This window comes from Entamoeba histolytica, genomic scaffold (assembly GCF_000208925.1).
Source record: "Entamoeba histolytica HM-1:IMSS scf_1104750518541 genomic scaffold, whole genome shotgun sequence".
Classification (NCBI taxonomy): Eukaryota; Evosea; order Mastigamoebida; family Endamoebidae; genus Entamoeba; species Entamoeba histolytica.
This window is the reverse complement of record NW_001915098.1, coordinates 1-11,891: the sequence shown is the minus strand read 5'-3', so window position 1 is coordinate 11,891 and position 11,891 is coordinate 1. Positions and strand designations below refer to the sequence as shown.

General features: G+C 22.2%; 7 protein-coding genes across 7 annotated transcripts; 3 read left to right on the top strand and 4 right to left on the bottom strand.

The window, feature by feature from the left end:
* Positions 1-16: 16 nt before the first annotated feature.
* EHI_147740 (serine/threonine kinase, putative) lies at positions 17-361 on the bottom strand (the record flags this gene model as incomplete). The annotated part of the gene is made up of 1 exon (XM_001914011.1): positions 17-361. One exon carries the CDS (start codon positions 359-361, stop codon positions 17-19), a length of 345 nt encoding a protein of 114 aa, XP_001914046.1.
* A 131-nt stretch (positions 362-492) lies between these two features.
* On the bottom strand, positions 493-1,104 carry EHI_147730 (serine/threonine kinase, putative; the record flags this gene model as incomplete). Its single annotated transcript, XM_001914010.1, has 1 exon — positions 493-1,104. One exon carries the CDS (start codon positions 1,102-1,104, stop codon positions 493-495), a length of 612 nt encoding a protein of 203 aa, XP_001914045.1.
* Positions 1,105-3,756: 2,652 nt separating this feature from the next.
* On the top strand, positions 3,757-4,671 carry EHI_147720 (serine/threonine-protein phosphatase, putative; the record flags this gene model as incomplete). The annotated part of the gene is made up of 1 exon (XM_646801.2): positions 3,757-4,671. One exon carries the CDS (start codon positions 3,757-3,759, stop codon positions 4,669-4,671), a length of 915 nt encoding a protein of 304 aa, XP_651893.2.
* Positions 4,672-4,782: 111 nt separating this feature from the next.
* On the top strand, positions 4,783-4,971 carry EHI_147710 (Ribosomal protein S30, putative; the record flags this gene model as incomplete). Its single annotated transcript, XM_646802.1, has 1 exon — positions 4,783-4,971. The coding sequence occupies one exon, from the start codon at positions 4,783-4,785 to the stop codon at positions 4,969-4,971; it is 189 nt and encodes a 62-aa protein (XP_651894.1).
* Positions 4,972-5,088: 117 nt separating this feature from the next.
* On the bottom strand, positions 5,089-5,810 carry EHI_147700 (ubiquitin-conjugating enzyme family protein; the record flags this gene model as incomplete). The annotated part of the gene is made up of 2 exons (XM_646786.1): positions 5,089-5,339; positions 5,567-5,810. The coding sequence occupies 2 exons, from the start codon at positions 5,808-5,810 to the stop codon at positions 5,089-5,091; spliced, it is 495 nt and encodes a 164-aa protein (XP_651878.1).
* Positions 5,811-6,179: 369 nt separating this feature from the next.
* On the top strand, positions 6,180-7,109 carry EHI_147690 (uncharacterized protein; the record flags this gene model as incomplete). The annotated part of the gene is made up of 1 exon (XM_646787.1): positions 6,180-7,109. One exon carries the CDS (start codon positions 6,180-6,182, stop codon positions 7,107-7,109), a length of 930 nt encoding a protein of 309 aa, XP_651879.1.
* A 1,220-nt stretch (positions 7,110-8,329) lies between these two features.
* On the bottom strand, positions 8,330-9,490 carry EHI_147680 (uncharacterized protein; the record flags this gene model as incomplete). Its single annotated transcript, XM_646806.1, has 1 exon — positions 8,330-9,490. The coding sequence occupies one exon, from the start codon at positions 9,488-9,490 to the stop codon at positions 8,330-8,332; it is 1,161 nt and encodes a 386-aa protein (XP_651898.1).
* Between the last annotated feature and the right edge of the window lie 2,401 nt (positions 9,491-11,891).

Genomic DNA, 11,891 nt, shown 5'->3' with positions numbered 1-11,891 from the left:
TTTTATTTATTAAATTTTATGTATTTTCAATTCTCTCTAACATTCTTACAATTTCATTTATTGTTATTAATCTTTTGTTTAATTCTTGTTGCCATGACTTTTCAATAATTTCTTTAATATCTTCTTGAACTTCTTTTATTATATTTGTTCGTTTACCTGTTGTGATTGTATCTGCAATATCCCATGGATGTGGATATAATGTTTTAGGAAATGGATCTTGCCATGTAATGATTTGTAACATTGTTATTGAAAATGAATATATATCTGATCGCATTTTATAATGTTGACGATTTAATACTTCTGGTGCCATGTATTTTGGTGTTTCTATCCCTTTTGTAAATGTCATATTTGTCATCATCATATTGATGTTTCTTGCACTTCCAAAATATGTTAATTTACAATTACTTCAATGTTATCATCAAGTGTTACAATATGGAAATTATCTGGTTTAATATCTCGATGTAATATTCAATTTGAATGAAGATATGATATTCATTTTGCTCCATCTATCATAAATTTGATTCTTATTTTCTTTGATATTTCTGTAATTTTTCTTTTATTCATTATATTTTGTATTGATCCATATTCTGCAAATTCCGTTACCATACATATTTTATTAGGAATAAATACTCCTCCATAAAATTGAATGATATATTCATCTTGAAATTTATCTAACATTGCTACTTCTTTCTCAAATTCTTTCTTTTTATCTTCACTTTCTTCAACTTGTTTCATTTTCTTAATTGCTACTTTATTTCCTCTAAATTCTCCAACATAAACAATTCCAAATATTCCTTCTCCTATTTTCTTTTCTTCTTTTATTTCATCAGGATCAAGTTGTGTTGATATTTCTGTTTCTCCTTCAATAGAAATACTTTTGATTGTTTCTTCTTGTGCTTTATTAAGTGTTTTACTAATTATCATTATTTTATCGTTGATTTTAGTTATACATTTGATTGTAATGAATAACTCAAATTCATATGCATATCCTCCTTCAATTATAATGATATTTGGGTTTGTTCTAATTGAATATTTCTCATTGTCTTCTTTACTACTTATTTTTATCTTCATCTTCTCTTTCTTTGAATTTCCAATACAAATCATTTATGTTTTATTGAAGTAAAAATCATTTGTATTTATTGAATTAATTTAATTAATTATATTATCATTTCAGTTTTATTAATACAGAATGAACATGTTGACTTTCAACAAACAAATTTATTTATTGTCTTTAATTTAGTTTATTTCATCCATTGTCGTTTTATAAAAACTATACCCAAATAAGATTCATTTTGTTGAATGAATTATATCACTTTATAAATTATTCAATTATAAACAAAATATCAATTATAGACTATAAGTATTTAATTTATCAACTAAATAAATTTTGTAATATAACAATAATATGAATTTAATAATATAACTATAGTCAAATTTAAAAATAAGATAAATGATAATAGAATTATAACACAAAAATATTAATAATATTCAATTTATTCAACAACTATAATTAAAATAAAAGATATGATAATTTTTAAATAATTAATGAACAAAAAAATATTAATTAAAATAAAAGAGATAATATGTTGCCTTATTACATAACAAGAAAAGAATTAGAATAATTATATTAATTAAAATAAATAACAATGTTACAAAAAGGTGATTCAATAATAATTATGAAAGGTATTAGAAAGAATAAATTAAATATTGAAATTAAGTTAATTCAATAATATATAACGAGACTATATAAAAGCTAAATGGTTATGAAATGAAATTATATAAAATATTGTTGTATTAAATAAAAATAATGAGAAATAGAAACCAAAAGATTCGTTTAATATGTTAATATAAAAATTATTTAAAATTCATAATCCATTCCTTTTACTATTGATATAAATAGTTTTTCCAATGTCGTTAGTATATTATTTTATTATTTCAGTTGAAATAAATGAAATATAATTTGATTTGAATAACCAATGAAATAAATTTTGGTGATAAACCTAATTATTATATATTCTATATATTTATTTTGTTTTATTTCTTTCTTTTTATCAGATTTTAGTTATTTATTAAATAGCTTTTAGTATGTACTTTCAAATAAACATACAAACTAATTAAAAATAACAAAGAATTGTGGTGATTTGATAAAATAATACCATTCTTTTTGATATTGAATAAAAGTATTAAAATTTGATAAAACAACTTCATATTATTTAAATAATGAAATTTATTAACGAGACGATATTTTATTATTTACATTTTTAGACTAACATTGACTAGGTTCTACATCTCCTACGATAAATAAAAACAGATTAAATTATTTGTTCATTTAATTTATATTTGAAGCTTTTTAATCAAAAAATATAATTATTCAAATCATTACAATATGCAATCTGTTCATTTCACTGTAATAAATTATTAAACCTATTTACATAAGAAAAGAAACAAATGAAACAAATGATGAACAATTTATATTTGAAAAGATGATACTTAAAATAATACTGAATTTATTTGTTGTACTTGAAATAGCAAAAGATTGTTTATTATAAAATTTTAATAATCTGTTGTAAAAGGGTGTGTGTTTTCTAAAAGGTATGTTCTTAATCAATTTTATAACGTAATATTGTTACAACCATTTTTTATTTTAAATAAACTTCAATAGTTTCATGATCTGATGAATTTATTTATATTAGTTTAACCTTTTTTTTATATTTCTTGTTTCCATTACTTCTTTTCATGAACTTTATTTGTCTCTTTTGCTTCTTTTTCTTCTGTTTTTATTAGAAGTAACAAATCACTTCGACGGAATAATGAGCTTCTCTTAAATTGTTTATTATCCCCAATTTATTTATACTATCATATTTGCTCTTTCTTTCTCTTCAATTCTTAAATAAACCTATCTTGACTGTTTTTTTTTCTTATTGCTACTGTTCATTTCTTCTTTATTTTAACACTTCACTCTTTCTACTGAAATACTTTCCTCCTTTATAATCTTTTATTATTTTAATATTCCATTTCCAGAATTTTGACATCCTGCATTAACATCAATAATTCCCCTACTTAGTACAAATACTTTATACCATATGACTCATTTATATTTCTTACAACTTTACCTTTATTTAATGTTTTTACTTCAAATGAAATCGGTTTTATATACTAAAAACATATTATTTGTTATCCTTACCTTATTACATTCATAAACATAAAGTTAACTTTTATTATTAAAACTCTCTATCGAATATGATTAAAGGTGTGGTAAAGTCGTCTGATATACTTTCTATTATTTCTTGCATTTAATCACTTAACTATTCACATATTTATTTATTCTTCTTTTTGATTATCCCGTTTATGGACAAAAATATTCCCATCCTATGCCTTTTAAATTGAACTACTCTACCATTCTCATCATTACTTTTCAGGCTCTAGCGTTTAATTGCTATACTCCACCATAATCAAACAATTTCATTTTAACTAGTGATATAATAAATTAATTCAAGTCTACTAACCATTTTCTCTTTTTATTTCTTTATCCTCACTGAACCACATTTTTGTTTACTTCAAACCTTAACAAGAGTGTGTTGTTTTGTGAAGAAAGAAGGAGCATGAAAAAGAATTAAAAGAGGAAAAATAGTAAAATGAACCAAAAAAAAAACTAAATGAATAGTCAAAGCAAAACCGAAGAGAAGAAAAAAAAGAAAAAAAGAAATCGAACTAAGTAACTGAAACTAAAATTCAGTTTAAGTTATCGAAAAGAATATGTCGGAAGTTGATCATTACCTTGAAACATTGTTTGCTGGAAAGTTAATAACAGAAGCAGAAGTAAAAGATCTTTGTGAAAAGGTTATTGAAATTTTAGATAAAGAGCCAAATATACAAAAGTTACAAAGTCCAGTAACTATTTGTGGGGATGTACATGGACAATATTATGATTTAAGAAAGTTATTTGAAACAGGAGGAGAAGTTCCAGCTACAAAATATTTATTTATGGGAGATTATGTTGATCGAGGATATCATTGTTTAGAAACGGTATTGTTACTTTTGGCATTAAAAGTGAAATTTCCAGAACGAATAATTCTCTTACGAGGAAATCATGAAAGTAGACAAATTACTCAAGTATATGGATTTTATGATGAATCAATCAGAAAATATAAATCATTTAATGTATGGAAATATTGTACTGAGGCATTTGATTATTTAGGATTAGCAGCTATTATTGACCAAAAAATATTTTGTATTCACGGAGGTATTTCACCTTTTGTCAATAGTCTTGATGATATTACTAAAATGGAAAGGAGACAAGAAATACCTCACGAAGGAGCAATGTGTGATTTGTTATGGTCTGACCCTGATCCAGCTACAAATGATTGGAAATCAAGTCCTCGTGGAGCTGGTCATGTTTTTGGAGAAAATAATGTTGTGAAATTTAATCATGCAAATAATATAGATTTAATTTGTAGAGCTCACCAATTAGTTAATGAAGGATATAAATGGTGTTTTGATAAAAAATTAGTTACTGTTTGGTCTGCACCAAATTATTGTTATCGTTGTACAAATGATGCTGCTATCTTTGTTATTAAAGGAGAGAATAAGCAATTCTTAACTTTTAGTGCCTCTTCTGATCCAAATAGAGCTGCTGTACCAAATATTCCATTACCCGAAGCATATCTTTAAAACTAACAAGATAGAATCTCAACCTTATTTTTTTATTAAATTTATTAGTTTTTTTTATTATTAAATATAACTTTAAAATAAAGAAAAATAAAAGAAACTTTAAAAAATTTAATGGGAAAAGTACACGGAGGATTAACTCGTGCAGGTAAAGTTAGAAATCAAACTAAAAAAGTTGAACAAGAACAAACAGGTAGAAAGAAACATCCAAGTGGAAGAGCAAATTTAAGAGAAAAGTATAATAAACGACAAGAATTATTAAATGGAGAAACAAAAAAGTATAAGTTTAATGCTCAATCTTAATTTAAACAATTTGTATTTTATTTTTGTTTTAAAATGAAGAGAATAAGTTAAATTAAAAAAAATAATAATCATAGAATTAAATAACAACATTATAATATTATTATTATTAAATATTTTTTATTCTGCTTCTTCTTCATTATCATCTTCATCTTCTACAGCTTTTAAAGATTCATCAACTATTTCTCTTACTCTTCTATTATATTCTCTTTTATTTCTAACAAATAACTCAGCAGCTTCACCATTTGCTGGTGAACTAGGATTTGGTTCATTAAGAAGTAATTGGATTGATGATAAAATAGCAATGACATCATATGTTGGTGACCATTGAGATGATAAAATATCTAAACAAATATTTCCATTAGGATACACTAAAATGTGAGAATAATTTAATTTACTTTTCTTTTATTAACAAGTTTTATTCTTTCAATCATACAATTACCACATTTATTATTGTGTCTTTTCTTTATATATTGATTAGGAAGGAATAAGTGTTAGTCTTAAAGGACTATTTGTTTATCACATGAGGTATTTGCTGACGTGTGTATTTATTTCTGATTGAATAGAAATCAACAACAAAAAGATATATAAAACAAACCATTTGGATGGAACATTTTTGATATAAAGACAACTTTTGGAGGTTTAATAGGATATTCTTCAGTAAATGTCATTGAAAGTTGAAAAATACCACTTTCCCAAATTGTGTCATCTGGACCAAATATAACACATGTCCATTTCATAATATCATCTTCATCAGGACAAGCACTAATTCCTTCAGGGGGACTCTGTGATAACTTTTTGAGATCTATTAACAATCTTTTTCGGGCATTAGCTTCACTCATCTTGTGATGACTGTTTTTTGAAGTTTCTTTATTGAAGAAAAATCTTTATCTTCTTTTTGGGAAGAATTGTCTATTTCCTAGGACAAATTCCCGATCTTTTAGTCTTTTCTGTTGAAGGGTTGAGATTTTCCTTTTAAAAAAAAAATAGGAAATTAATGAGAACTATAACTAAATATTATTAATAGTTAAAAAAAAAATAAAATTTTGAAATACTTCAAGCCATTCTTCTCTTTTTATATTCATCATCTTTTTGATGTTTTATTAATAAAAAGATCTTTTCATATATTAGAAGTTCATTTCAAAAGACAAAAGAAAAAGATTCAATTTTTGAAAAATTTAAAAAATTCTAGTAAAAATTTCATTTTGTTGATGATAGCAAAAACATTTGAATGGGGAGTGTTTTATAAGATAGATGTTGATTCTTTTAGTCATGATTATAAGAGTATAGAAAAGACTAAATCAAAACGAAAAGGAGGGACAATTTCTGGAATATCAAGAAGATTAGATTATTTAAAACAATTAAATATTACTAGTGTTGTTTTATCTGACTTTCCTTCTTATTCTCATATTGACTTAATAACTTCTCAATTACACAATCTTAATATCTCACTTTTCCTTTCAATTAATAAAAATACATTAATCACACATTCTCTCTTACAAACCCCAATTGATGGATTTTTTATTAAACATCCTCTTCAAGCAAAATCATTTGTACAGAAATTAAAACAGTCTTTTCAACAAGAAAAGAAACCGTTATTAATTGCTGATGAAAATTTACATTCTTCTAAAGAACATTTTCAAGAGAATGTATTTCTAAAAGCATTAAAATATATTCACGACCATGGTTTTTCTTATTTAACCCAAGAAGTAACACAATTATATCTTTCATTCTTTTATGATGGAATTGTTGATTATTCAGGAAATTTGATTTGTCGTGACTATGCAAAGGAAAAAGGAATTTATAAGTTTCTTCCAGAGTTTTTAGTAGGTCTCCATTATAATTTCCATACATTACTCTATCCATCCAATACAGTTCTTATTACTCCAGTGTTTAGAGATGAAAAGGCAAAAGATGCAACAACTCTTATAGCTCGTTATAGTAGTCCAATTATGATAGAAATGGGAATTGAATTACATCAAACAAAAGAAAAAGAACCTTTACGTTGGTCTTGGGCAGAAAATAAAGAAAAATCAAAAGAAGCATTTTATTACAACATGAAATTGTTTCAAACAAGAAAAGATACTAAAGTTGGTGTTCCTACTATTTTCACACAGAAAGAGGAGTTTATTATTGATTAAAATACTATTTAATTAAGTATTTATTTGATTGAAGATTTTTATGAATAAATAAATGAAAAAGATGAAAGAATTTATTATTATTTGTATTGTAAATAGACAAAAGTTAATTGAAAGAGAAAACAGACTATTAAACTATTTTTCAATTCATTTGGAATATTTTCATTTTCTTTGTTTCTATTAAAAATACTTGATTTAGAAGGATAAAATTGCATTTGATATTAATTGAAAGATATTCTATTATTATTGATGTTTTTTTTTTGATATTACTAATTGAATTATAACATTTGATGAGTTTGTAGATGTATTATTCATTTAACATAAGGCATAGAGTATATTGTATAAAAATGGAATTTAGTTGTTCAATCTAAGACAATAATAAATATTTGTCTGTTTTTAACAGTGTGTTGAATGAAACTTTTAGATAAGAAGATGATATGGAAGATTAATTACTTAGATATCTTTTTGGTAATTCTTTTTGAAGTAAGAAGTGGTTTCAACATTCATTTTATTGTTGATGCTTTTTATTGTAAATATAGACAAGACAAAGTAGAATAAAGAATTGTTATTCATTTTCACTCATCAGAGTGGTGGTAATATTTGTTTATTACCATTTTATTACTATTTTACATATGTATTGACAGTTATTCAACTATCAAATTCAATTAACTTTAACTTTATTATTCTAACAGAACAGGAGGTTGATTGTTAAGTAGTTTTTGAAAAGTTCAAGAGATGATGTAATAGAGATATAAATAAAGTTGAAATAACACAAAGAAAAAAAGAAAAAAGAATTATTTCAATAAAAAAGAACTATAAAAAGAACTATAAAAGAAAATAAAAAGAAATTGAAAATAAATGAGCAATTATTATAATAAAGAAGAAGCTGAAATGGTTAAACAAAATGTTCAACAAACAACAGAAGAGTCATATAAAGCAGTACAAAGAAATGGAGAAGTAGTTAATTCATTAGAAGTTACCGCATCAGATCAAAGAGAGCAAGCACATGAAATGAAAGTATCATCAAGTGAAGTTAAATTTACCATGAAAAAACGAACAAAGATGATAATAATAGGATCAATAATTGGAGGGATTATATTAGCTATAGTTATAATAATATTAATAATTGTTATTATTGTAGTTGCTTAATAATTAAATGTTTATTAAAGAATAAATTAAAAAGTTTAATTTAAATGTAAAGAAAGAAAAGAATAAAGAAATAATTAATATGTTATTATTGCATTACAATTTGTTAATGCATCAGGTGCAATACTTATATTTTTCTTTAATTTTATTCTTTTCATTTTATTACATCCTATAAAACATTCTGTTGGTATTTCTTTAACATTTTGTGGTATTTCTATTTCAATTAAATTTTCACAAAATCCAAAACATGACTTTTTTATAATTTTTAATGTTGATGGAAGTTGAATTGATGTTAATGATGTACATCTATAAAAACTATATTTTCCTAATTTTGTAATTCCTTCTGGAATTTGAATTGATTTTAACGTATAGTTACAATTAAAACATCCACTTTCTATTATATTAACTTCTTTTGGAATAGTAATATTATTAGTAGTAGTTGTAATTGAATTTAATAAATCTTCTTTTCCATAATAAATGTTATTACATTGCACTGAATGTAGTTTAAGGATTTTTGAAATTGAATATGGAATTTTACCATATATTGTTGGTCCATTACAAATTATATTAATCTCTTTCTTTGGAATCATTGTTAATTCACACATTGAATTAAATGGTGATAATTTTATTGTTTGTAATGAAACACATCCTTTAAATGTTCCTTCTTTAATAGTATTCCATCCATATCCAAAATCAATTAATGTTAAATTACTACATCCATAAAATAATTCTTTTCCTAATTTTCTAATACAATTTGGTAATGTTATTTGATGTAGTTGTGTATTTTCATTAAATGTTTTTCTTCCTAATTTTGTTACACTTGAAAGAATATTAAAATTTGTTATTGAAGGAGGAAATTTAATTTTTAAATCAGTTATATGAAGTTTTTTCATTGTTTCTTTATTATTTAAAGAATCTAATAAACTAAATTGATTTACAACTATTCTTAAATATCTTTTTGAATAATCATTTAAATCAATCTCTGTTAAATTAATAGGATAACAGTATGTTGTATTTGAATAAGTATTATCTCTTTCTTCTTCAGGAGAATATAAATATTGTGTTTCAATATAATGAAACAATTTCTTACTTTGGTTGTTTAATGGAATTGGATTAAATCTAAATTTGTCTAATAACTCTTTATTCTTTCTACATACAAGAACAATATTCATTAATTCATTAGAATTATTTAGATATTTTGCTACAATCATCATAGAATATGAGTCTAGTTGTTTCATATTTATGTTTTAAATTTATTAATTATTAGTTTTTTAAGTTGATTCTATTTTTATAAAATGGTTTTATAGTATTGTTATATGTTATAAACTACATTGCATACTTTGACTGTAAGCAATATGCTAAGTTTATTTGTTGGTTCTTTTCCTGTTTTTAGAGATAGACTTTGTTGGTATTTAAATATTCATAAATTAAATAGAATATAAGAATTATCTTGATATAAACAAATACTTTCTCTTTTTTTCTTAATTTAATTCTTTTGAACTTATTAACCATTATGTTCAATAGAGATTATCCAACAAAATAATATATGTAGTATTATTTTCATTCATGTTTTATAATGACTAACTAGTTGTATTATAAAGAAAAGGGCAATTAATAATTATATTTTTTGATGTATTAAAAAATAAAGTTAAAGTTGTGTATTTGGATAAAAATCAAAGACATTCGATTAAATATATATTCATATATTTTAAATGATTAGTTATTTTATATGTTTATATTGTGTTAAATCTGAGTATAATATATATAGTTTATTGATAATTTATGTTCTTCTTAATGAAATTGATTCAAATGAATGATAAAATGAGAGTCATTTTATATGAATAACTTTGTATTATATGATTAAGAAATTAATAACTTATTAAAGCTAATGCATCTGTTAATGACATAATTTGTGTGAATTATGTAAATAATTAATTATTATTTTAGACTTACACACATCTGATAATATTTTATAGAAATTATTAAAATAATATATATTTATATTAAATTTCTAATCCAAATATTTATGTTTTGAATTTAATAATAACACTATTCATAAAAATTGTTAAATGATATAGCAATAACATTATTTGATATTTACACGATGTATTTATGTATTTATGTTAATAACTAAATCTATTGACTAATTAATGTTTTCTTCCGATAAAAATAATCAATGTTATTTTTAATGGTATATCATTAAATTGACTTTTCAATATAGGTGTTAGTATCGAGTGTTTGTTTAATCGTAATACTATAAAATGGTATAACTGATAAAAGATTATTAAATAAATAATTTATATTGGAATGTAATTTTTATTATTTTAATAAGAAGTTTTATTGTGAAATAAATTTATAATAAATATATATGATGAATAAATAGTTAAATGATATTTAATAAATTTCTATTTAATTTACTTTGATTTTAATAATTAAAAACATGAAAGATAAAATATCACAATAATAATTCTTACCAATTGTTATAATTTGAAATATAGTTGAAAGAATTTAAATAATTTATACTGGTATTACAATGAGTATATGAAGAAATGCATTCAGTCATTACAATGAAATTTACTAATTTTTAAAAACTAATAATTCAATTGTATAAATATAGCATTAATGTTTTAAATTTATAAATACATAATATTTCATTAACAATAAAACCTGGCAACGAAAAAAAGCAAATAATTGAAAAAGAAGATAAAGAAAGATATAAAAGAATAAAAAGAAAGTAAGAAGTTTGATATGATGAAGAAAGAATAAAAGTAGAAAGGAGAGAAGATAAAGAGTAATAAAACAAAAGAGATGATAAAAGAAGAAAAGAAAGAAAAAAATAAAGGATGCAAATTTTATTTCAACAAATAAAAAAAGTGCAAAATTTAATGATGCAAAATAATTTGAAATAAAAATAAATCATCATTTGATATTATTATATTTGATAATAAATTATATTATATATTAAATACATCATATTTCTTTATTATTTATCTTTCTTTTCTTTTTATTATTTCATATATTCCATTATTATTCGTTCATTTATTATTTATTATTTATATTTCATTTATTAAATAAAATGAAAATGAAATTATAAAATAATCAATTAATTAAATATGGGTACGAAAATTAGCAAAGAAAAAATGCATCTAAATAATTTACAAAAAAAGAAAAAAGAAGCAAAATATTTTGCATCCATAGAATTTTCCATTTATTATATTTTGCTCCTAAATAAAAATAAAAAATAAAAAGTATGATAAATATACAATCTGTATATATTTATGTTTATATTTTATATTCATTTATATTTAATTTGTATGAAATATTAATGAAATAGATGATTTGATTATTCATATTTATTTTTATTCTTTTCTTTATATGTTATTTATCTATCTTATTTTTATATATTTATTTCTCTGTTTATATTATTTATATCATTGTATTCTTCTTATTATCTCTATATTATTATATTATTATTTTAATTTTTTCTATTTATAATATTTAGAATTTCTTATTGTTATTCTTTTATATTTAGTTGTATTTGTTTATTTGTTTATTCATCTTATTCATCTTTTATATTATTATCATTTATATCTATTTTCGATTTATATTTATTCTGTTTTTATTTATATTTATATTGAT